Source organism: Bos indicus, chromosome 6, assembly GCF_029378745.1.
Source record: "Bos indicus isolate NIAB-ARS_2022 breed Sahiwal x Tharparkar chromosome 6, NIAB-ARS_B.indTharparkar_mat_pri_1.0, whole genome shotgun sequence".
Taxonomy (NCBI): Eukaryota; Metazoa; Chordata; class Mammalia; order Artiodactyla; family Bovidae; genus Bos; species Bos indicus.
In genome coordinates, this window is record NC_091765.1 from 23287865 (window position 1) to 23310791 (window position 22927).

A 22927-nucleotide genomic window follows, 5' to 3' on the forward strand; every position below is an offset into this window, starting at 1 on the left:
TGCATAGTATTTCACTGCAGGTGTAAGCCATATTTATATGATCCATGTCCTATGCAGGATAGCCAAGTTCTTTCTTTTTTTTCCTAATCTTCCCCCACCTCTTTGCCCTCCTTCTTGTTCTTCTCCACCCTCTCCTTTTTCTTCTCTTTTTCCTTATCCTACTTATCTTCCTCTTTTGATAGCTCTTCCTGCTCCTCCCAACACATGCCACTCCTCCTTCTTCCTATCTTCCTCTTCCTCCTCCTCTCACACCTGCCTCTTTGTCTCTGTTTTTGGTCTTCTTTAATTTTCTTTAACTGCCTTATTTAACTTTAAACTGTTCTGCAATAAGCCCACTTGCTTTCTTCATTATGATTTCTTAGTGCTTTTTTGTTTTACTTTTTCTTCTTCCCCTCCATGCTTAAGTTGGGATTCTATTCAGTCTCCCTTCCACTCTCATAACTTTGTTCATGCTATTATTTCACCCCCGCTTCTGATCAGTCTGTGCTTTGCTTTGACCTCATTTTCATTAATAATTTAGGTGAACAATTTTATGCACCTTGCTGATGATTACACTGTAATTCTTGTCAGAGCCAAGCAAGACCTTGGTTTGCCTGGATTTCAGACCAGTGGTCTTTTCACTAGATTGCATTGCCTTATCATGACTGAGGTTAGAAATAGCCTCATATTTAGTGTACAGGTTAAACAAGGAAGAAAGCAAACAAGCAACGAGACCGAAGAAAAATAAAAAAATAATGGGAAAGAGAGTAGTCCTAATTTAACAAAGACTTGACTCTAGTGTTCTGTCTGCTCAGTGACTTTGTTCTAGGTGAATTAAAAAAGAACTGTTCATGAACGTTTGCCTGCTTTCATTCCTTCTAAGACTTTTAAAAATGTGTAACAGTTAATCTAGCCAACAGTGTTATTTCAGACCTAAGATTATAAGATTAAAGGAAGTATAATAAACATAGTAATATCTGTACTCAGAGGTAAAAGAACCATGCCTGATATATTAATTTGTTTTTCAGAATTAAAGGAATTTGTATACAGGCTCTGTACAAAATTTCAGGTAGTTAAGACTTGGTCTAGCAATCTTTTCCCTAAGTCATCACAAGTAAATAAGGAAATTATAAATATGTGATTAGGCAAATCAAGTTGGTAAAGGAAAGCAACTGGTCTTTTGAAGTGTATCTTGGCAGTAAGTTTTTGCAAAGCCAAGGTTACTTTCTCTATGGTGTTTCTCATGACTGCCTTTGTTTCTCTTTGACAGTAATTGTTTCCTAATCTGGGACTTTTCACCCAAGCCACCCATTTGACATGTACTAAGTCATTGTCAGAACTCTCCACCATGACCTGTCCATCTTGGGTGGCCCTACATGGCATGGCTCATAGCTTCATTGAGTTAGACAAGGGTGTGGTCCATGTGATCAGATTGGTTAGTTTTCTGTGGTTGTGGTTTTCATTCTGTGTGCTCTCCGATGGAGAAGGATAAGAGGCTATGGAAGCTTCCTGATGGGAGAGACTGACTGAGGGGGAAACTGGGTCTTGTGCTGATGGGCAAGGCTATCCTTAGTTCAGTTCAGTTCAGTTCAGTTGCTCAGTTGTGTCCGACTCTTTGCGACCCCACGAACCACAGCACACCAGGCCTCTCTGTCCATAACCAACTCCCGGAGTTCACACAAACTCATGTCCATCGAGGCGGTGATGCCATCCAACCGTCTCATCCTCTGTCGTCCCCTTCTCCTCCTGCCTTCATCAGGGTCTTTTCAAATGAGTCAGTTCTTCACATCAGGTGGCCAAAGTACTGGAGATTCAGCTTCAACATCAGTCCTTCCAGTAAATCTTCAGGACTAATTTCCTTTAGGATGGACTGGGTTGGATCTCCTTGCAGTCTGAGGGACTCTCAACAGTCTTCTCCAACACCACAGTTCAAAAGCATCAATTCTTCTGCATTCAGCTTTCTTTATAGTCCAAACTCTCACATCCGTACATGACTACTGGAAAAACCATAGACTTGACTGGATGGACCTTTGTTGGCAAAGTAATGTCTCTGCTTTTTAATATTTTGTCTAGGTTGGTCATAACTTTTCTTCCAAGGAGTAAGCGTCTTTTAATTTCATGGCTGCAGTCACCATCTGCAGTGATTTTGGAGCCCCCCAAAATAAAGTTTGATCTGTTTCCACTGTTGCCCCATCTATTTCCCATGAAGTGATGGGCCTGGATGCCATGATCTTCATTTTCTGAATGTTGAGCTTTAAGCCAACTTTTTCACTCTCGTCTTTCACTTTCTTCAAGAGGCTCTTTAGTTCTTCTTCACTTTCTGCCATGAGGGTGGTATCATCTGCATCTCTGAGGTTATTGATGTTCCTCCCTGCTATCTTGATTCCAGCTTGTGCTTCATCCAGCCCATCATTTCTCATATAAGCTAAATAACCAAGGTGACAACATACAGCCTTGACACACTCCTTTCTCTATTGTATTCAATGTAATACAATAAAATGGGGCCATGCTCAGTAAATCTTTAATCCAATTTTCTGTTGATGGGTGGAGCTGTGTTCCCTCCCTGCTATTTACCTGGGGCCATACTATGTTGAAGGTAATGAAGATAATGGAGTTCTCCTTCAAAAGATTCCATGCATGTACTGCTGCACTCAGTGCCCCCAACCTTGCAGCAGGCCACCACTGACCCATGCCTCTACTGGAGACTCCTGGACACTCCCTGGCAAGTCTGGGTCAGTCTCTTCTGGGGTCACTGCTGCTTTCTCCTGGGTGCTAGTGCACACAAGATTCTCTTTGTGCCCTCCAAGACTCTATTTTCCAGTCCTGTGTAAGTTCTGGCAGCTCTGTGGTGGGGTTAATGGCTACCTCCTCCAAGAGGGCTTATGCTATACCCAGGTCTTCTGCACCCAGAGCCCCTGCCCACGTGGCAGTCCACTGCTGACCTGTACCTCCACAGGAGATGCTTAAATACAGTTCTGTCTCACTCTCTGTGGGGTCCCTGGGTCCTGGTGTGCACAAGATTGTTTGAGCCCTCTGAGTATCTCTGGCAGGAATGGGGTTTGATTCTAAACATGAATTCTCCCCTCCTACCATCCTTCTGGAGAAGGCAATGGCACCCCACTCCAGTACTCTTGCCTGGAAAATCCCATGGACCGAGGAGCCTGGAAGGCTGCAGTCCATGGGGTCACTGAGGGTCGGACACGACTGAGCGACTTAGCTTTCACTTTTCACGTTCATGCATTGGAGAAGGAAATGGCAATCCACTCCAGTGTTCTTGCCTGAAGAATCCCAGGGATGGCGGAGCCTGGTGGGTTGCTATCTATGGGGTCGCACAGAGTCGGACACGACTGAAGCAACTTAGCAGCAGCAACCATCCTTCTAGAGCTTCTCCTTTGCCCTTGGATGTTGGGTATGTCCTCAAAGTCACTCCAGCACCGCGTAGCCACCACTCCAGCACCTACTGTCTTGCTGGGGCTTCTCCTTTGCCCTTGGATGTGGGGCATCTCCTCAGCTGCTCCAGTGCTGTGCAGCCGCCAATCCCAAAGAAAGGCAATGCCAAAGAATGCTCAAACTACCACACAATTGCACTCATGGAGAAGGCAATGGCAACCCACTCCAGTACTCTTGCCTGGAGAATCCCATGGACGGAGGAGCCTGGTAGGCTGCAGTCCATGGGGTAGCATAGAGTCGGACACGACTGAGCGACTTCACTTTCACTTTTCACTTTCATGCCTTGAAGAAGGAAATGGCAACCCACTCCAGTGTTCTTGCCTGGAGAATCCCAGGGACGGGGGAGCCTGGTGGGCTGCCGTCTATGGGGTCACACAGAGTCGGACATGACTGAAGTGACTTAGCAGCAGCAGCACACGCTAGTAAAGTAATGCTCAAATTTCTCCAAGCCAGGCTTCAGCAATACGTGAACCGTGAACTTCCAGATGTTCAAGCTGGTTTTAGAAAAGGCAGGGGAACCAGAGATCAAATTGCCAACATCTGCTGGATCATCAAAAAAGCAAGAGAGTTCCAGAAAAACATCTATTTCTGCTTTATTGACTATGCCAAAGCCTTTGACTGTGTGGATCACAATAACCTGTGGAAAATTCTTCAAGAGATGGGAATACCAGACCACCTGACCTGCCTCCTGAGAAATCTGTATGCAGGTCAGGAAGCAACAGTTAGAACTGGACATGGAACAACAGACTGGTTCCAAATAGGGAAAGGAGTACATCAAAGCTATATATTGTCACCCCGCTTATTTAACTTATATGCAGAGTACATCATGAGAAATGCTGGGCTGGATGAAACATAGCTGGAATCAAGATTGCTGGGAGAAATATCAATAACCTCAGATATGCAGATGACACCACCCCTATGGCAGAAAGTAAAGAAAAACTAAAGAGCCTCTTGAAGAAAGTGAAAGAGGAGAGTGAAAAAGTTGGCTTAAAGCTCAACGTTCAGAAAACGAAGATCATGGCATTCAGGCCCATCATTTCATGGCAAATAGATGGGGAAACAGTGGAAACAGGTCAAACTTTATTTTTGGGGGCTCCAAAGTCACTGCAGATGGTGACTGCAGCCATGAAATTAAAAGAGGCTTACTCCTTGGAAGAAAAGTTATGACCAACCTAGACAGAATATTAAAAAGCAGAGACATTACTTTGCCAACAAAGGTCTGTCTAGTCAAGTCTATGGTTTTTCCAGTAGTCATGTACAGATGTGAGAGTTGGACTATAAAGAAAGCTGAGTGCTGAAGGATTGATGCTTTTGAACTGTGGTGTTGGAGAAGACTCTTGAGAGTCCCTCAGACTGAAAGGAGATCCCAACCAGTCCATCCTAAAGGAAATCAGTCCTGAAGATTCACTGGAAGGACTGATGTTGAAGCTGAAACTCTGTATTTTGGCCACCTGATGTGAAGAACTGACTCAATTGAAAAGAAGGTGATGCTGGGAAAGACTGACGGCAGGAGGAGAAGGGGACAGCAGAGGATGAGATGGTTGGATGGCATCACCGCCTCGATGGACATGAGTTTGAGTGAACTCCAGGAGTTGGTGATGGACAGGGAGGCCTGGTGTGCTGTGGTTCATGGGGTCGCAAAGAGTCAGACATGACTGAATGACTGGACTGAACTGAACTCAACTGAAGTCGTTGTTGTTTATTACATTGTGGCAGTTAAGATATATCAACTATTGAATTAATTAAATAAAGACAGAGGCTGAGGTAGTTCAAATGTCATATGTAAGCAATCCAAAATCTAAGCCTGTAAATGCCTCAAGGCTACAAAATCAAAACCTAAAGACAGTCAGTTCCTAACTTCCAAGTAGACATTGAATGGTATTCAATCAATAATTTCCTTGCTTTGCTTCCATCTTTTCTCTGTAAAAGTCTCTGTAGGCTTCCTGTCCCTGGAATGTTCCTAACTACTCCTGGTTTGACACTGCCAGCTTGGAATCCATTCTTGCTTGAATAAACTCTTAAATTATTTAATTTGTCTCAGATTATGTTTTAACACTGTACAGTGAAAAGACCACATTTTAAAACCAGAAGGAATTCTTTTTATGCTGATAAGAACTGCCTTCTAAAGTAAAAGGAGATTAATGTTGCTTCCTGTGTTTTTGAGAGAAGGGGATGTTCCCCTTGCAAATTGCTGGTAGCTCAGTGGTAAAGAATCCACCTGCAATGCAGGAGCCACAGGAGACATGGGTTAGGTCCCTGGGCCTGGAAAATCCCCTGGAGGAGGGCATGGCAACCCACTCCAGTATTCTTTCCTGGAGAATCCCATGGACAGAGGAGCCGGGTGGGCTACAGTCCATAGGGTCACAAAGAGTCGAACATGACTGAAGCAACTGAGTGTGCATGCGTGCACAAACAAAATCTCCCTCAAAGGTGAAGATTTACCACTAATGAAACAGTGAAAAGGTGTGTGGCAAGATTGGAAGTCAGCTTTGAAAGAATGGTCCCCAAAGTGTTTTGAGCATTTAAGTGACGTCAGAGAAAAAGCACCACCTCTCAGATGATTGCTCTGAAGGAAGCCCTTTTCGGCTGATATATGTTGCACAATTTTTAGAGTCAGTTGTATACTTTACATCTTGTTTCTCCAAGGTAAATAGGCTTCTTGGAGATAGAACCTGTGTTTCCCACTTCTGTGTACTTCCTGTAGCATTCAACAGACTGTTGTATAAATTGCAGATGTTCAATAAATATGTTGATTAGCTGCTGAGGTAGAGTTGAGGGGAGGAGAATTAGGAATAAAATGTTCTCCAGTTAATTGCAAATTGCTTCCCTACTTAAAAATGAATTTGCATTTTATTATCTTTTCCCACAGTTTCTGGAATATGCTTCAGTTGGCATCTGTCATTTGATTTTATACAATTTTGTAAATTTTATGGAAATTTAAATTCTTTTTGAAAAAATTTCTTATGGAAATTAAAATTCTTACAAAGATTCTGCTGTAGGATTTTCTGTTGTTTCATGGTGGAAAGAAGTGTGGTGTAAAGGCAACCCTATTTTAATCATACTTCATATAATTTGTTAAGAGAATCATTGAAATTTAGAGCTTGTAGGATATCCTAAACACCCAGAACTCTACCTGGAACACAGTGAAAACTTACTAAGTCATTGAAAAATAAATGAATAATTTAGAGCATTCTCTTCACTTCATGATCAAAGACGCTAAAGCTCAGATTACTTGCTCACAGTTACAAGGTTGGCACAGGATAGATTAGAATACATACTCCTTGATGTTATCATGCTTTAAATGTGGATTTCACATTCAAATTATAACATGGAAAAGAATTTAAATTCAGTCTTTGAAAAACTTCTTTTACTTTAAAGTGTATGAATAAATCAAATTCTTAGGTTAATATCTATTAATATTACATTTTAGGAAGGGAGTAGTAAGAATTTGTTCATACAAGTCAAAAGGATTGTTTGAAGAGAAACCAGAGTAAAATGTCTTTTAAGTGGTTTGTTCAAGGCCTGTCAGTCTCTTCCTTTCTCCAAGTTTTTTTCCTCCATTTTTTATGATTAGTGGTTCCTATCCACTATGAAAGACTTTCTGTTGGAAACATTTGTCTCTCTCAACACATAATACATCTACTTCTCTGTATCACTTGGACTTTCAAGAAATGTTGGTTATCCTGTGGATTGATTTTCTGTTATTTTACAGGATGGAAAAAAAGAGTCAAGCTCGTGTACTTGTTTGAAGGGGCCAAAGCTCTCAGAAATAGGGACGATCGCCTGGATGATAACGCTCAGTGATGCCCTCCACAATTTCATCGATGGCCTGGCCATCGGGGCCTCCTGCACCTTGTCTCTTCTGCAGGGACTCAGCACCTCCATAGCCATCCTATGTGAGGAGTTCCCTCATGAATTAGGTAAGGAGTTCTTCTCATGTCGTCTAAGTCCGTTAACTTCTTGGTTTAAGGGGAGGGAGACATTTCAGATAACACGCTCTTAAAACTCCTGCTGATGTCTCGAAATGAAGCAGCCTTTTTAGACATTGGTTATTATCATTTATTTCATCCAAAAAGAGAAAAAAGTATTTAAGTAGAGAACAAATCTACTAAACTATTTAAGTAGAGAACAAATGTATGAACACCAGTGATGGGGGAAGAGGTGGGGTGGAATGAATTGGGAGATTGGGATTGATTGTTGTTGTTCAATAGCTAAGTTATGACTGACTCTTTGCAACCCCATGGACTGCAGCACACCAGGCTTCCCTGTCCTTCCCTTGGTCAAACTGTCTCCTGAAGTTTGCCCAAGTTCATGTCTGTTGAGTTCAGTTCAGTTCAGTCGCTCAGTCATGTCCGACTCTTTGCCACCCCATGAAGTGCAGCACGCCAGGCCTCCCTGTCCATCACCAACTCCCAGAGTTCACTCAAACTCATGTCCATTGAATCGGTGATGCCATCTAACCACCTCATCCTCTGTGGTCCCCTTCTCCTCCCACCTTCAATCTTTCCCAGCATCAGGGTATTTTCCAATGAGTCAGCTCTGGTGATGCCATCCAACCATCTCATCTTCTGCCACCCTCTTCACCTTTTGCTTTCACTATTGACACTGTGTATAAAATAGATAACTAGTGAGAACCTGCTGTGTAGCTCAGGGAACTCTGCTTGGTGCTCTGTGGTGACCAAAATGGGAAGGAAATCGAAAAGAGAGAATACCTGTTTGCTGCACAGTAGAAGCTAACACAACATTGTAAAGCAACTATACTCCAGTAAAAAGTAATTAAAAAAAAAAGAAAAACTATTGACTTAATGTATTCTTCTTCTTCTAGGGGACTTTGTGATCCTACTCAATGCAGGAATGAGCACTCGACAAGCCTTGTTATTCAATTTCCTTTCTGCATGTTCCTGCTATGTTGGGCTAGCTTTTGGCATCTTGGTGGGCAATAATTTTGCTCCAAATATTATCTTTGCCCTTGCTGGAGGCATGTTCCTCTATATTTCTCTGGCGGACATGGTAAGAAACTTTAAGATTTTGTTGTATTTTAAATTTGGAAATAAACATCTGGGTTATGAATTGACTGCTGCTGCTGCTAAATCACTTCAGTCATGTCTGATTCTGTGCAACCCCATAGACGGCAGCCCACCAGGCTCCCCCATCCCTGGGGTTCTCCAGGCAAGAACACCGGAGTGGGTTGCCATTTCCTTCTCTAAGGGTGACCTTTTGCTTTTCTCAGTGTGGATGGCCTTTCTGTTGTCATTTAAAGTATTTCAGGTCCGCTCTTTTTGAGTGGTTTGTACTAATAGTGATTTGACAGTGATTCTCATTAATTCTTTGATCTAGGTAGGATCTCATTGCTAGAGGACAAAATGACTTATTTTTGTTGAAGTAGAGATATTTTCCCAGGTGTTTTTCCTTGTGGGTAAAGCTTGTATCCTGCTATGGTATGGCTCCAAAGGACTTTTCACCCTTTTTTCAAGAAGAGGTCATATTTGGAAGGAAATGACTTGCTGAATAAAGTAAATAGCATTCTGTTACTTCAAAGTTCTAAACAGTAAGAGACTTTTGAGGTAGAGTAAATTTGATAAGTTAAAGGTGAACGATATTTACTTGGGTCAGTATATATTTATATCTATGTTTATGTTTATGCTGTTTCTGTGTATGTCTGTGTGTGTGTGTGTAAGGGAGAGAGTATCAGTGGTTCCGTGCATTTTCAAATAAATCATGGATGGTTTTCTAGAAAACGAAAATGTGCTAAATGGATGCAAATCAAGGAATGTTTCCTTTGCATTTGGAACTGAATGTCTTTTTACATGTATAACTTACTAATTTAATTTCCTCCATATGCATTAACTCTGTTCATTGTTCTGTGCAGACCCTTATAAGCACAAGGATTTCATCTCTTAGAACCATCACTGCATTTATGTTTTTCTTCACAGAATTTAGTGCCTCATAATGTATTTACGTTAGGTCATCACTTCTTTTCTTTTGAAATATAAGAACAGAATCTATTAGAGTTATTCGGTTTAAAGAAATAATACAAATAAATGATGCTATATATACTTACGGCAGCTTTGCTTTTTTCAGAATGGCTTCACAAATTTCATCCATTGTATCCTTGTAATTTACGTTTTCTCAAATCAGGCAAATGGAGTGACTGCAGAGTCTGGAGGTCTCCTGAATGCTTTGGCACATTGCACCACTGTGTACATAGCAAATCACTTGGAAATGTGTTTTGAAAAGATGACATTTACAGATCTCTTCATGAGCCTTTTCAGTAAAAGTTTTGTGCTGAGAAAGAGTGGATTTTAAGTGTAGAACTTGGGGTTTTAATTGCTTTCACCACCATGAGATTGTTATAGTCTTCAATTCAAAAACAGCACTGTTTATTTAAAAAACCTTATGATTTTATGAGGGATAGAACAAGCAAAAGGAAACAAATTGAAGAGAATAAGAATTAACTATATAGTGACTTCTGAAAGCATATTTCATCAGCTATTATCAATTGATATTTTTGTATCAGGCTTGGAAATTGGTAAGGCATTGTAGATGGTGGAGGGAGCAGAAAGGCACGGTTTTTTGTCTACAAAGAGGGGAACCTGTAATTCAACAAACAAAACCACACACATGATTACATAAATACAAGTAAAAACTGAAATGAATGGAAAAACAGTATATGTGATGCAAGATGATAATAGGGGTGTCTAAGTTGTTTGGGGAGGCCTTACAAATAGCTGTGAAAAGAAGAGAGGCGAAAAGCAAAGGAGAAAAGGAAAGATATAAACATCTGAATGCAGAGTTCCAAAGAATAGTAAAAGAGATAAGAAAGCCTTCCTCAGTGATCAATGCAAAGAAATAGAGGAAAACAACAGAATGGGAAAGACTAGAGATCTCTTCAAGAAAATTAGAGATACCAAGGGAACATTTCATGCAAAGATGGGCTCGATAAAGGACAGAAATGGTATGGACCTAACAGAAGCAGAAGATATTAAGAAGAGATGGCAAGAATACACAGAAGAACTGTACAAAAAAGATCTTCATGACCCAGATAATCACGATGGTGTGATCACTGACCTAGAGCCAGACATCCTGGAATGCGAAGTCAAGTGGGCCTTAGAAAGCGTCACTACGAACAAATCTAGTGGAGGTGATAGAATTCCAGTTGAGCTATTCCAAATCCTGAAAGATGATGCTGTGAAAGTGCTGCACTCAATATGCCAGCAAATTTGGAAAACTCAGCAGTGGCCACAGGACTGGAAAAGGTCAGTTTTCATTCCAATCCCAAAGAAAGGCAATGCCAAAGAATGCTCAAACTACTGCACAATTGCACTCATCTCACACGCTAAAGCCTTCAGCAATATGTGAACCGTGAACTTCCTGATGTTCAAGCTGGTTTTAGAAAAGGCAGAGGAACCAGAGATCAAATTGCCAACATCCGCTGGATCATGGAAAAAGCAAGAGAGCTCCAGAAAAACATCTATTTCTGCTTTATTGACTATGCCAAAGCCTTTGACTGTGTGGATCACAATAACCTGTGGAAAATTCTAAAAGAAATGGGAATACCAGACCACCTGATCTGCCTCTTGAGAAATTTGTATGCAGGTCAGGAAGCAACAGTTAGAACTGGACATGGAACAACAGACTGGTTCCAAATAGGAAAAGGAGTACGTCAAGGCTGTATATTGTTACCCTGTTTATTTAACTTCTATGCAGAGTACATCATGAGAAATGCTGGGCTGGAAGAAGCACAAGCTGGAATCAAGATTTCTGGGAGAAATATCAATAACCTCAGATATGCAGATGACACCACCCTTATGGCAGAAAGTGAAGAGGAACTCAAAAGCCTCTTGATGAAAGTAAAAGTGGAGAGTGAAGAAGTTTGTGTAAAGCTTAACATTCAGAAAACGAAGATCATGGCATCCGGTCCCATCATTTCATGGCAAATAGATGGGGAAACAGTGGCAACAGTGTCAGACTTTATTTTTTTGGGCTCCAAAATCACTGCAGATGGTGACTGCAGCCATGAAATTAAAAGAGGCTTACTCCTTGGAAGGAAAGTTATGACCAACCTAGATAACATGTTCAAAAGCAGAGACTTTACTTTGCCAACAAAGTTTCATCTAGTCAAGGCTATGGTTTTTCCAGTGGTCGTGTATGGATGTGAGAGTTGGACTGTGAAGAAGGCTGAGTGCCAAAGAATTGATGCTTTTGAACTGTGGTGTTGGAGAAGACTCTCGAGAGTCCTTCAGACTGCAAGTAGATCCAGCCAGTCCATTCTGAAGATCATCCTTGGGATTTCTTGGAAGGAATGATGCTAAAGCTGAAACTCCAGTACTTTGGCCACCTCATGCGAAGAGTTGACTCATTGGAAAAGACTCTGCTGCTGGGAGGGATTGGGGGCAGGAGGAGAAGGGGATGACAGAGGATGAGATGGCTGGATGGCATCACTGACTCGATGGACGTGAGTCTGGGTGAACTCCGGGAGTTGATGATGGACAGGGAGGCTTGGCGTGCTGTGATTCATGGGGTCGCAGAGTCGGACACGACTGAGCGACTGAACTGAACTGAAAGTTAGGAAGGCCTAGGAGAAGCCTTCCTATGAAAGTTAGAAAGCAGAAACCTCAAAGATTTAGCTCGTTGAAAGACTTGAGGGAAAAGAGGTTTTGGTGGGTGTGAAGATTTTGAGGATGGAAAGAGGCTGGATACATTTGAGGTCCGAATGATGTGGATGGAGCAGAGAGAGCAAGGAAGGGAGGGAGAGGAGGCATAAAATGAGATTAATCTCCAGCCACTGATTGACTAACCTGGGGCACAGTCTTCTTACTCTTCTTCTTGTTGATGTCTGATTACACTGGCTTTTGCTGTTATGCTCTCTGTACTAGAACATTTAAACCAGGGACAGAAACGCTCACCCCCTGCCACCCCCACAGGAATCTGTAATAACTTTTATGTTTGACCACAAGATGGCAACAGTTATCTAACAATGTATCTTTCCTCTAGTTTCCAGAGATGAACGATATGCTGAGAGAAAAGGTAACTGGAAGAAAAACCGATTTCACCTTCTTCATGATTCAGAACGCAGGGATGTTAACTGGATTCACAGCCATTCTTCTCATCACTTTGTATGCGGGAGAAATTGAATTGGAGTAATAAGAAGTGAAAGATGGTGGTGTTAATGAAGGCATTTAATAAATAAAAACAGCTCCAAAGGGATTTTTAAGCTGATCCTATTTAGTTAAAAGATAATTTTGTTTTTAGCTGTATGTCAAGAAAACTGATTATTGGTTTCAGGATCTGTGAAACAGACCATCATTTGTTGTTAAAAATGCTTTAAAAAGCTTTTGGTTCCAGTCTGAAAAGCCTGATACATGAGATCTTTGGTAAATGCTGACTTTTTTTTAATGTTTCACGCATATTAAAAAACCATCACAAAGAAAGAAACATGCATTCTGTAATCATTTCGACACCAAAACCCAGAGGAAAATATAAACTAGGCTGTATAAGCCTTTAAATCTCTATGGTTGGATCAAATGTTCAAGTAGTTTCAGAGTGGTTTCTTTCAATTAATTTGTTCTAGTGCTTTCACAAACAAGTACATATAAATGTGGAAGAGAATCAAAATGTACAAAACACAGATATAAATGATTCCAAGGCCTTAATGAATCCAGGAGAGAAAGATTGCTCATAGCTTTGGTTTTGTTTTTATATTACAGATAGGGACTTGTTGGATGGCTTTGAAAACCATCTTGAAATAATATGAAATCAGTAAAATTTTGTTAACTCTACTAATTTCAGACTCAGATTTTTTTTTTTCCCTCTAAGTGTAATGTAACGCTGATGACAGCTCATCGGTGGTATCCAATGTATTTCCTTTGTCAAGGTGAAGAAATGTTGGTTTACAGAAAGAAATTGAATGTAATTTTAAGCAATTTACTTTTAAAGATGAACACAACTATTTAGCAGAGGATATTTTAAGTAAATGCAAAATAACAGCTGAATGGCTGTATATCAAAGACTAAGATATATGTTTTTTATGGGTGTCCAAGAAACAGAAAATACTTTTTTTGTATTCAGCCTATGTTTTTCCTATATGGTATATTTTGCAAAAAAAATCACACACAGCATGATTATTTTTCTACCTTTTATAAAAGATAGAGACTGTTTATTCATTTAGTAGATACAGAAATTTGGTCTATAATTGAACATCCTAGCCCCAATCTCACTCCCAAATCACTTAAGGGAAGATGATTGAACTGAGAAAAATATTTGATAGATGCCAACAATGACCTCGGCAATTATACTGTCCCACAGGCTGTAAAATTGTATCACGTAGCAATAATGCAGAAGTGATGAATGTTTAGCATGTATGTTAATGTACATTTCCCTCTGACAATTGAAAAATATTGTTTGACCAAATAGTAAACACCTTTGAAACCTTGTATTGTGTCATTCATTATTCATTTTAATGGATAGTTTTTGAGTGACTTTCATGTACCTGGTATTACGAGGAAGAGAAATAGGTATGTTTATGTTAAAGCTATTCAGCAAATAAATACTGTAAAGATTAATCATTGTTCATTGAAATCAGTATACATAGAATCTATTTTTATCATTTCACCTGTTCACATTCAATCTTAGGAAATTATCTTTACCTTTTCAAAGCACAGATTATATGTCTGGGTTGAGAAGCTATTTAAGAAGCTACAGCACGGAGTATATATGTATCCTCTATGTCTTTGTCTCTATTCCTGCCCTGCAAATAGGTTTATCAGTACTAGTTTTCTAGATTTCCATATACATGTATTAATATGCAATATTTGTTTTTCTCTTTCTGACTGACTTCACTCTGTATGACAGACTCTAAGTTCATCCGCATCACCAAAATGACCCAATTTCATCCCTTTTTATGGCTGAGTAATATTCCACTGTGTGTACGTACCACATCTTCTTTATCCATTCATCTGTCAGTGGACATCTAGGTTGCTTCCATGTCTTGGCTATTGTAAATAGTGCTGCAATGAACCTTGGGGTACATGTGTCTTTTTGAAGCATGGTTTTCTCAGGGTGTAAGCCCACCAGTGAGATTGCTGGGTCATTGGCTTCCCAGGTGTCTCCATGGTAAAGAATCCACCTGCCAAGCAGGAGACATGGGTCAGGAAGATTTCTTGGAGAAGGAATGGCAACCTGCCCCAGTATTCTTGCTTTGGAAATCCTACGGACAGAGGAGCCTGGTGGGCTACAGTCCATGAGGTCACAAAGAATTGGACACAACTCAGCAACTAAACAACAAATAACAAAATGGTATATATACACTGTGTGCATGCATACTCGGTTGCTTTAGTTGTGTCCAGCCCTTTGTGACCCCATGGACTGTAGCCCATCAGGTTCCTCTGTCCATGGGACTCTCCAGGCAAGAATACTGGAGTGAGTTGCCATATCCTGTTCCAGGGGATCTTCCTGACCCAGGAATTGGGTCATGCCAGAACAGTGGGTTCTTTATGACTAGCACTCCCTGGGAAGCCCATATATACACGACCATGTGCAAAGTAGATAGCCAGTGGGAAGGCGCTGTATATGTATAGCACAGGGAGCTCACCTCAGTGCTCGGTGACAATGTAGAGGGGTGGGGTGGTGAGGGGGGAGGGAGGTTTTAGAGGAGGGGTTTTATGTATACTTATCGGCTGGTTCACGTTGTTGTAGAGCAGAAACTAACAACATTGTAAAGCAATTATATTCCAATTAAAAAATTTTTTAAAAGCTGCAACATGATATTAAAACAAGATAGTTTAACGAACTCATCTGTTAATCAAATGTTGATCAAAATGTATGTGGACTGTCTGGGTGCTCTGTGTTAGTCTCTCTATGTATTGGTCTTTTGGCCATTTTTCTCAAGTATTAGAGACGATAGGGTATGACGACCTCAAAAATAGAAAATTGCTACTTATTAGAGGCTATGGTTCCAGGTAGAAGGTAGGATAGGGGAAACCGTGATTAAATTTAAATTATCCTAGATAACAAAATGTAAACCTGTCAGTCAACATATCTTATACTGAGACATTCATTATGCAAATTGAATATAATTTCAGGCTTTAAAGATGCTACTATGACAAACCAAAAGTGATTTCAATCCATTGTATGGGGGTGTACACTTTTATATTATTGAACTTTATAACAATTGATTACTAATTTGGCATTTTCTGAGTCCTGAATCAGCCCCTGTCTGAGTCTGTTTAGACTGCTATAGCAAATACCACAGACTGAATAGGTTATAAACAACCAAAATCTATTTCTTACAGTTCTGGAGGCTGGAAGTCCATGATCAATGCACAGGCACATGTGGTGTCTGCTTTATAGATGGCACCTGCTTGCTGTGTCCACAGATGGGCCAAAGAATCTCTGTGGAGCCTCCTTTATGAGTGTGCTATTCCCATCCATGAGGGCTCCCCCGACCTTATGATCTAAGTATGTTCCTAAACCCTTACTTTCCATATCATCATCATTGGGGATTAGAATTTCAACATATGAGTTTTGGGGGGAACATTAACATTCAGACCATAAGAGACCTCTATTACTTACACTCGTAAGGGAAGGAAAATAACATTCTCATAGAAAGTAGAAATGAACCTAGCCCTGCCAGGTTCATAGCTACAGCATTGCTCAGCAGAGCCAATGGGAGACCCCAGTCTCTAGGTAGCATTTCATAAAGTCCTCTAGATGCTTAATGTTTCCAGGCTACCAACCCAACATCTAAAGGGTTTTCTTTACCTAAGAGCTTAAGGTTTTAAAAAGTGAATAAATTGGGAAGACTCAAAACAGCTCTATGAGTTTACCAGAAAATTAGTGTAGGTGTATTAACAGAACTAATTGTTGATGGTCTGTGCCAGTGGAATGTTAATTGCAAATCTGTCCTCCAGGCTCTGATTGGCATCGTCTTCCTTTGGGGCTTATGTTGGTTTTTAGCAATAGGTTGGTTTTTACCATGATTTCCAGATTCCTTTGTATTTATTTAAGGCCCATCACCCAGAGGAACATGGTGGGCTACATAGTCCAGGGGGTCACAAGAGTCGGACATGACTTAGCAACTAAACCACCACCACCATGCACAGTACAAGAAATTCTAACTGATAAATTCCTTAATACTGATGTTGCTACAGCTGCTTTCTCACTGACACTCTGCCTTCCCCCAGCTGTGGGCTGCCATACTCATGTAAGATTGCGTTGCCCTTAGCTTGCTTTCTGTGCGGAGTGTGCACAAAGCGTTCTCTCATGGTCACTCTGTGTACCAAAGGCTCCCAACTTCCATGTCTCATAATCAGCATCTTTACTAGTAAAATTTCAGGCAAGCTAAGGCAGCTGGGCTTCCCAGGTGGTGTTAGAGGTGAAGAACCCGCCTGTCAATGCAGGAGACATAAGAGACACGGGTTTGATCCCTGGGTTGGGAAGATCCCCTGGAGGAGGAAGTGGTAACCCACTTCAGCATTCTTGCCTGGAGAATGCCATGGACAGAGAAGCCTGGCAGGCTACAGTCCACGGGGTTGCAAAGAGTCAGACACGACAGAAGCAACTAAGTATGCAAGGCAGTTGGATAAACTGAAAATTCCTAATACCTATTTCATTAATTCTAAGACAGGCATTGCTTCCCCCCCCCCCAACTCCCCTGCCCCCACCCCCAACTCCCGCCTCATCTGAACGCTTCTGAAGGGTGTGCTGAAATCACTAGCCACCAGGTGCATTGTTGAGGAACTTACAGTTGTGTGAAAAGGAAACATGGGAATCTGTATAGCACTGGGAACTCAGCTCGGTGCCCTGTGGTGACCTAGATGGGTGGGATGGCTGGGGGGAGGGAGACCCAAGAGAGAGGGGATATTTGTATGCATATAGCTGGTTCACTTCCTAGTACAGCAGAGACTAACAGCATTGTAAAGCAACTATACCCCAATAGATTAAAAAAATAATAATAAAACAAGGGGAAAAAGAGGAAAATCATCAGTTGGACTCGGGGGTAAGGCCAAGAAAATGCCACCACGGTTGTGTTTAAGATTTGATGCTATAGAATAATGGGTGTGTTAACATGTTAGCTTGACTTTTTTTTTTCTATAAAAAGAAGTGTGGAGGAAGTGGTGCAGGGCTGGCAGGGCTGGTCCATGGTCTTTGGGAACCTGGGCTCCTTCAGTTTGTAATCTTTGGCTTCTGACTTTAAGATTACTTCATGTTTTAAAGTGTTTGCAAGACAGATCCCACTTTAAAGTCTAAATTCCACATAGCAGAAAGGAGGGAAGGGTAGAAGGCAAAATATTCACACCCAGCTCTTTATCTTCCTTAAAGGGGCTTGCTCAGAAGTAATATACAGTCATCCCCACTTACATTCATGTACCAGATTTAGTTGCAGGCTGCGCCAACTTGCCAGGGCAGCTGGGAAAGTGTGCTTTTAGCTGGGTATACCAACACAGGGTTCTGTTTCTCAGAAGAAGCAAAGAATGAATACTGGGTAGACCAGTGGTTGTGTCAGGTAAAGACAGGCTTGCATCTGGCTCACTGGGGGAACTTACTCAAGACGGTTCTGACACAGCCAGTTCAGGGAACTGCTTCTTTTAAAAATTCTCATGACTTCTTTCAGGTTAATTCCTTGACACTTTAACCATTTTAATTATACTAGGCCACCTGACCAATCTTATATATTCTTTTTTCATATTCTTTTCCATTATGGTTTATTATAGGATATTGAATGTAGGTCCTTGTGCTATACAAACATTCTAATACAGCAGTTAAGCATTGATATATTCATTTTAAGTATGATTTCTACCTCTTAAATTTAGCATAGTTGATAAGTACTTTTTGGACAGCCCTCCCACCTCTGCCACCTTCCTTGTCAAGATTTGGAGACAACTTCCTATTTGGGATGTGCTCAGTCGTGTCCAACTCTGAGACCCCATGGACTGTAGCCCACCAGGCTCCTCTATGGAATTTTCCAGGCAAGAATAATGGAATGGGGTGTCATTTCCTGTTCCAGGGGATCTTACTGACCCAGTAAAGGGCCAGTAAGTCGCGGGTCAAACCTGCGACTCTTACATCTCCTGCATTGGCAGGTGGATTCTTTTCCACTGCATCACCCGGGAAGCCCTCTTGTTTGGGGTAGAGTATAGCAAAATCTCCCTATGTTCCACTAGTAGCGAACCAAAGTCCTGTAAAACTTGCAGATAAACTCCAATTCATTGTTTCACTTTGGAATACAAAAACATTGTAGATATTTAATTTTTGTGTTTAGCACTGATAGTACACCAGAAGCGATGGTTGGTCCTCAGCGGTGACTTGAGGGTCACATCTGATGCTACTGAAATGCTTTGGAGCTGAAGAGGGCCTCAGTCTGTAACCTAACAACCTGGGGTCTGGAACAGATCATGGTACTGAAATAATATTCTATGTATAGAACCATGATTTTTAATAGCAGGAGCAGGAGAGCAGAAAGAGTAACTTATATGCCTTGACAAGCTATGCAAAATCAGACTTTTTAGATAACTCCAAGGAAGATGTTTTATGTAGGATATGAATCTAGGCCATACTTCATACACCATGTGTTCACAGAACAATACAGTTTCTTAGCAACCATTACCTGGTTGTCAAGTTATTACTTGATTTTTATAGACACCTGGCTTTTTTAGGCACATGCATCACTAATACTTAAGCATAATATCCAGGTTAGTGCTGGAATAATTACATTTCACTTTTTTTCCAAATAAAACTTTAAAAATTAAGCATTCAAACTATAACTCTTTAAAAAAATAAGGCAGACCACTGCAGGGAATGAGAAAAATTCTGAGCTTCTTCTTGTGTGAATGAATGAATTCATTTATTTGCTTAGTATAACATACATGTGAAGCCCAGAGGTTACAAAGATGAATCAACTCATGTCTGCTCTCAGAAGGATCATAAGGGAATAGTCATGTAAAGACCAATGATACCACACTTGTAGGTTTATGGAAGAGGACACAGACAGACAAATATGCAGACAAATAGTAATTGGGCACAAGTGGGAGAATTCTCTTTAGGTTGGAGTGGGAATCGGTCAGACAAATCTTCACAGAGGAGATTGTGTTTGACTATTTGACTTTGGTTTTAGTGAATAAGTCTAATTCCTTTCTGCTTTTAGTGAGTAAGTCTAATCCCTTTCTGACTTAACCTTTTCTCCCTTCCCATCACTTGAATCAAGATCTTCCCTCTGTGAGTTGAGATGAATCAGTTTTGCAATTAATGTTACTAAGTGATGCTTTGGGGATCACCAGGATGATACTTTTGGTATCAATACACTGCTATCATTTACACTGTATCTACTTAATGGATTTCCCTTGACCCAAGTAAATATGTTTTGGTATCATTTATACCACAGTGGGCTTCACAGGTGGCTCAGTGGTAAAGAATCTACCTGTCAGTGCAGGAGACATGGGAGATGCAGGTTCGATCCCCGGGTGAGACAATCCCCTGGAGAAGGAAATGGCCACCCACTCCAGTGTTCTTGCCTGGGAAATCCCTTGGAGAGGGGACCCTGGCAGGGTCCATGGGGTTGCAAAGTGTCAGACATGACTTAGCAACTGAGAAGGCATGCAGTACACCCCTGTATAGTGTGAGTATATTGGGGGTGGAAAGTTTTTAGATAACACGATAGTTACTAATATAGAGAAAGACCTGCAAACAAGTAAATTAATACTAACTGAAAAAATCAGGCTACTCAGCAGTATTCCCTCTGTACTCCCAATTTTTCTTTATGAATGTGTGTATAGCATACACACACATATAATATATACACACATGTTGTGTATATATATATACAGGCTTCCCAGCTGGCACTGGTGATAAAGAGCTCGCTTGCCAAGGCAGGAGATGCAAGAGATGAAACTTTGATCCTTGGGTAAAGAAGATCCCCTGGAGTAGGGAAAAAGCAATCCACTCCAGTATTCTTGCCTGGAAAATTCCATGGACAGAGGAGCCTGGCGGGCTACAGTCTGCAAAGAGTCAGACACAACTGAGTGACTGAACACATAGTATATACAGATGGGAAATATATTTTTCAATGCATTAGTAGCGGGTAACTCTGTGGGATTATGAGCTGTTTTAAATTGATTCTTGGTAAAATATTAACATTTTCTCAATTTTCTTTGATAAACATGCATATATATACTAGTGTTTTAGAAGAAGAAATCTCAGCTGGTGGGATATGAATTATTCAAGACTTATTTTTTTTAATACTTTCTCAGTTTTCTTCAGTGAATATTTATTTTAAAAAAACCTAATAAATGCGAGTAGAAAAAAAGGAGAAAAGCTCACAATTTAGAGGACAGAAAATTTTAGGAGAGCACAGTAACTGAGATGCTTGAGATCTTGTGATGTTTCTTCCCTTGTCTATCAGTCAAGGTAGTGGTTGTATTCTCTGAAGCATTTCGCTTCCAAACCCCCATAATTCCACGCCCTTCACCAGTGATTGGTCAGGCGTATGACACGGTTTCTGATACCTGAGTTAGGACAGCATGTGCTGGGAAGTCATAGAAAGAAGAGATACCCTTTACTTCCCTGAGACATTACAGGTAGATGTGATGTCTGCAGCAGCCATTTCGGCTAGTTACAAGTCAAATTGTGTCCACCCTCTCCTCCAGCAAAAAAGACACATTGGAGTCCTAATCCCCAGTACCTCAGAATGTGATCTTATTTTAAAACAGGGTCAGTGCAAATGAAATTAGTTAAAATGAGGTCATACTGGAGAAGAGTGGGTTCCTGATTTAGTATGACTAGTATTCTTATGAAAAGGGGGAATATGGGCACAGATGTACACCCAGGAAGAATGCCATAAAAAGATGAATGCAGAGATGGTGGTTAAGCTTCCACAAGACAAGGAATGCTAAAGATTGTCATCAAACCACCAGAAGCTAGGAAAGAGACATGAAACAGATTTTCCCAACAGTCCTTAGAAAGGGCTATGCACACCTAGATATTGCACTTGTAGCCTTGAGAACTGGGAGACCACACATTTTTATTGTTTCGGCCCCCTAGTGGGTGGTACTTTGTTATGACAGCCCCAGCCAAGTGAAAACAGTTACCTTGAGAGGAAATAACATGAAGACAAAGGTGATGTGTTGAGGATACAAGGTAGAATGTGGAACCATTATATAGGATAACATTCTCAGCAGCTGAACTAGCAAACCTCCTCCTTAGAGTCCCACTTCCTTGGACTTCCTGATATGCGTAGTAATCACTTTTTCTAGTCATGCAAACTCTTCGAGTTGCTTTCGATACCAACTCTCCCTGTGTTCTCTTCTGTAATCCAAATACCAGTGTCCAACTCTGCCTGAGGGCCACCCTCCTTCACAGTCTCCTGGACGTCACTCTATATGCCTAAACTCAAGAGAAATCATGTAGCATTTGTCATCTCTGACAGGATTATTTCACTTAGCAGTGTCCTTCAGAGGTTCATCTAAACTATCACAGATTGCAGAGTTTCCTTAATTTTTTAATGCTGAATAATATTTCATTGTAAAAATACGTGCATTTTCTTTATCCATTCACTCATTGATGGATGTTTAGGTTGCTTTCATATCTTGGCTATTATAAACAATGTTACTATGAACAAGATCCTAATTTCAGTTCTTTTAGATAAATATCTAGACATGGGATTGCTAGATCATAGTAGTTCTATTTTTAATTCTTTTGAAGAAATTTCATATTGTTTTCCTTACCTTTCCTTCCTTACCTGCACCATTGCATTCCCAACAACAGTGTACCAAAGCCCAAATTTCTCCAAGTGCTTACTGTTTTCTATTTCTGCATGATTTAATTTATCTAAAAGCTTTCCAGGTGGCACAATGGTAAAGAAACCACCTGCCAGTGCAGGAGATGCAAGAAATGCAGTTTCAGTCCCTGGGTCAGGAAGATCCCCCGGAGAAGGAAATGTTGCAAACGGAAACACTCCAGTATTCCTGCCTGGAAAATCCCATGGACAGAGGAGCCTGGTGGGCTACAGTCCATAGTACTGCAGGGTCAGACATGACTGAGCAACTGAGTGCCCCCCCCCTCCCCCCCCCACACACGCATTTAATCTAGAAGCATGTAAAACAGAGTCAAAATTGTAGAATCAGAGTGGAGTGGTGGTTGTCAGGGCCCAGGGGAAGAGAAGATATGTAGCTCATCAGAGGGCATAAAGTTTCAGTTAAGCAAGAGGAATAAGCTTTAGAAATCTGCCATGCAACTTTGTATCTACTGTTAACAATATTGTGTCGTACACTTTAAAGTTTGTTGAGAGGATGGAGCTCATGATATTCATGGTTCTCACCACACATAACACACACAAAAGGTTCAAGAGAAAAAGAAGGTTAAATCATTTTTTTCTCCCAAGATTTCCTGCTTCTGTGAAAACCAGAAGGAAGGGCGTCATCCAACTCTTGTCCCCAGTGAGAGCCCAGCCCAGACATGACTCTCATCATGGCATTTAAAAAGCTAAATTTTATGAGAAAAGCCATAC

At 40.9% G+C, this 22927-nt stretch overlaps 1 protein-coding gene across 3 annotated transcripts in view; it reads left to right on the top strand.

Annotated features, from left to right (window-relative positions):
• The window catches only part of SLC39A8 (solute carrier family 39 member 8), an 83523-nt gene extending 69661 nt beyond the window's left edge, over positions 1-13862 (top strand). For all 3 annotated transcript variants that reach the window (XM_019962383.2, XM_019962384.2, XM_019962385.2), the window contains 3 exons: positions 7142-7349; positions 8255-8439; positions 12424-13862. In XM_019962383.2, the coding sequence (XP_019817942.2) occupies positions 7142-7349; positions 8255-8439; positions 12424-12573 (543 nt within the window). In that variant the 3' untranslated portion in view covers positions 12574-13862. The remainder of the gene's footprint in view (positions 1-7141; positions 7350-8254; positions 8440-12423) is intronic.
• Positions 13863-22927: the final 9065 nt, after the last annotated feature.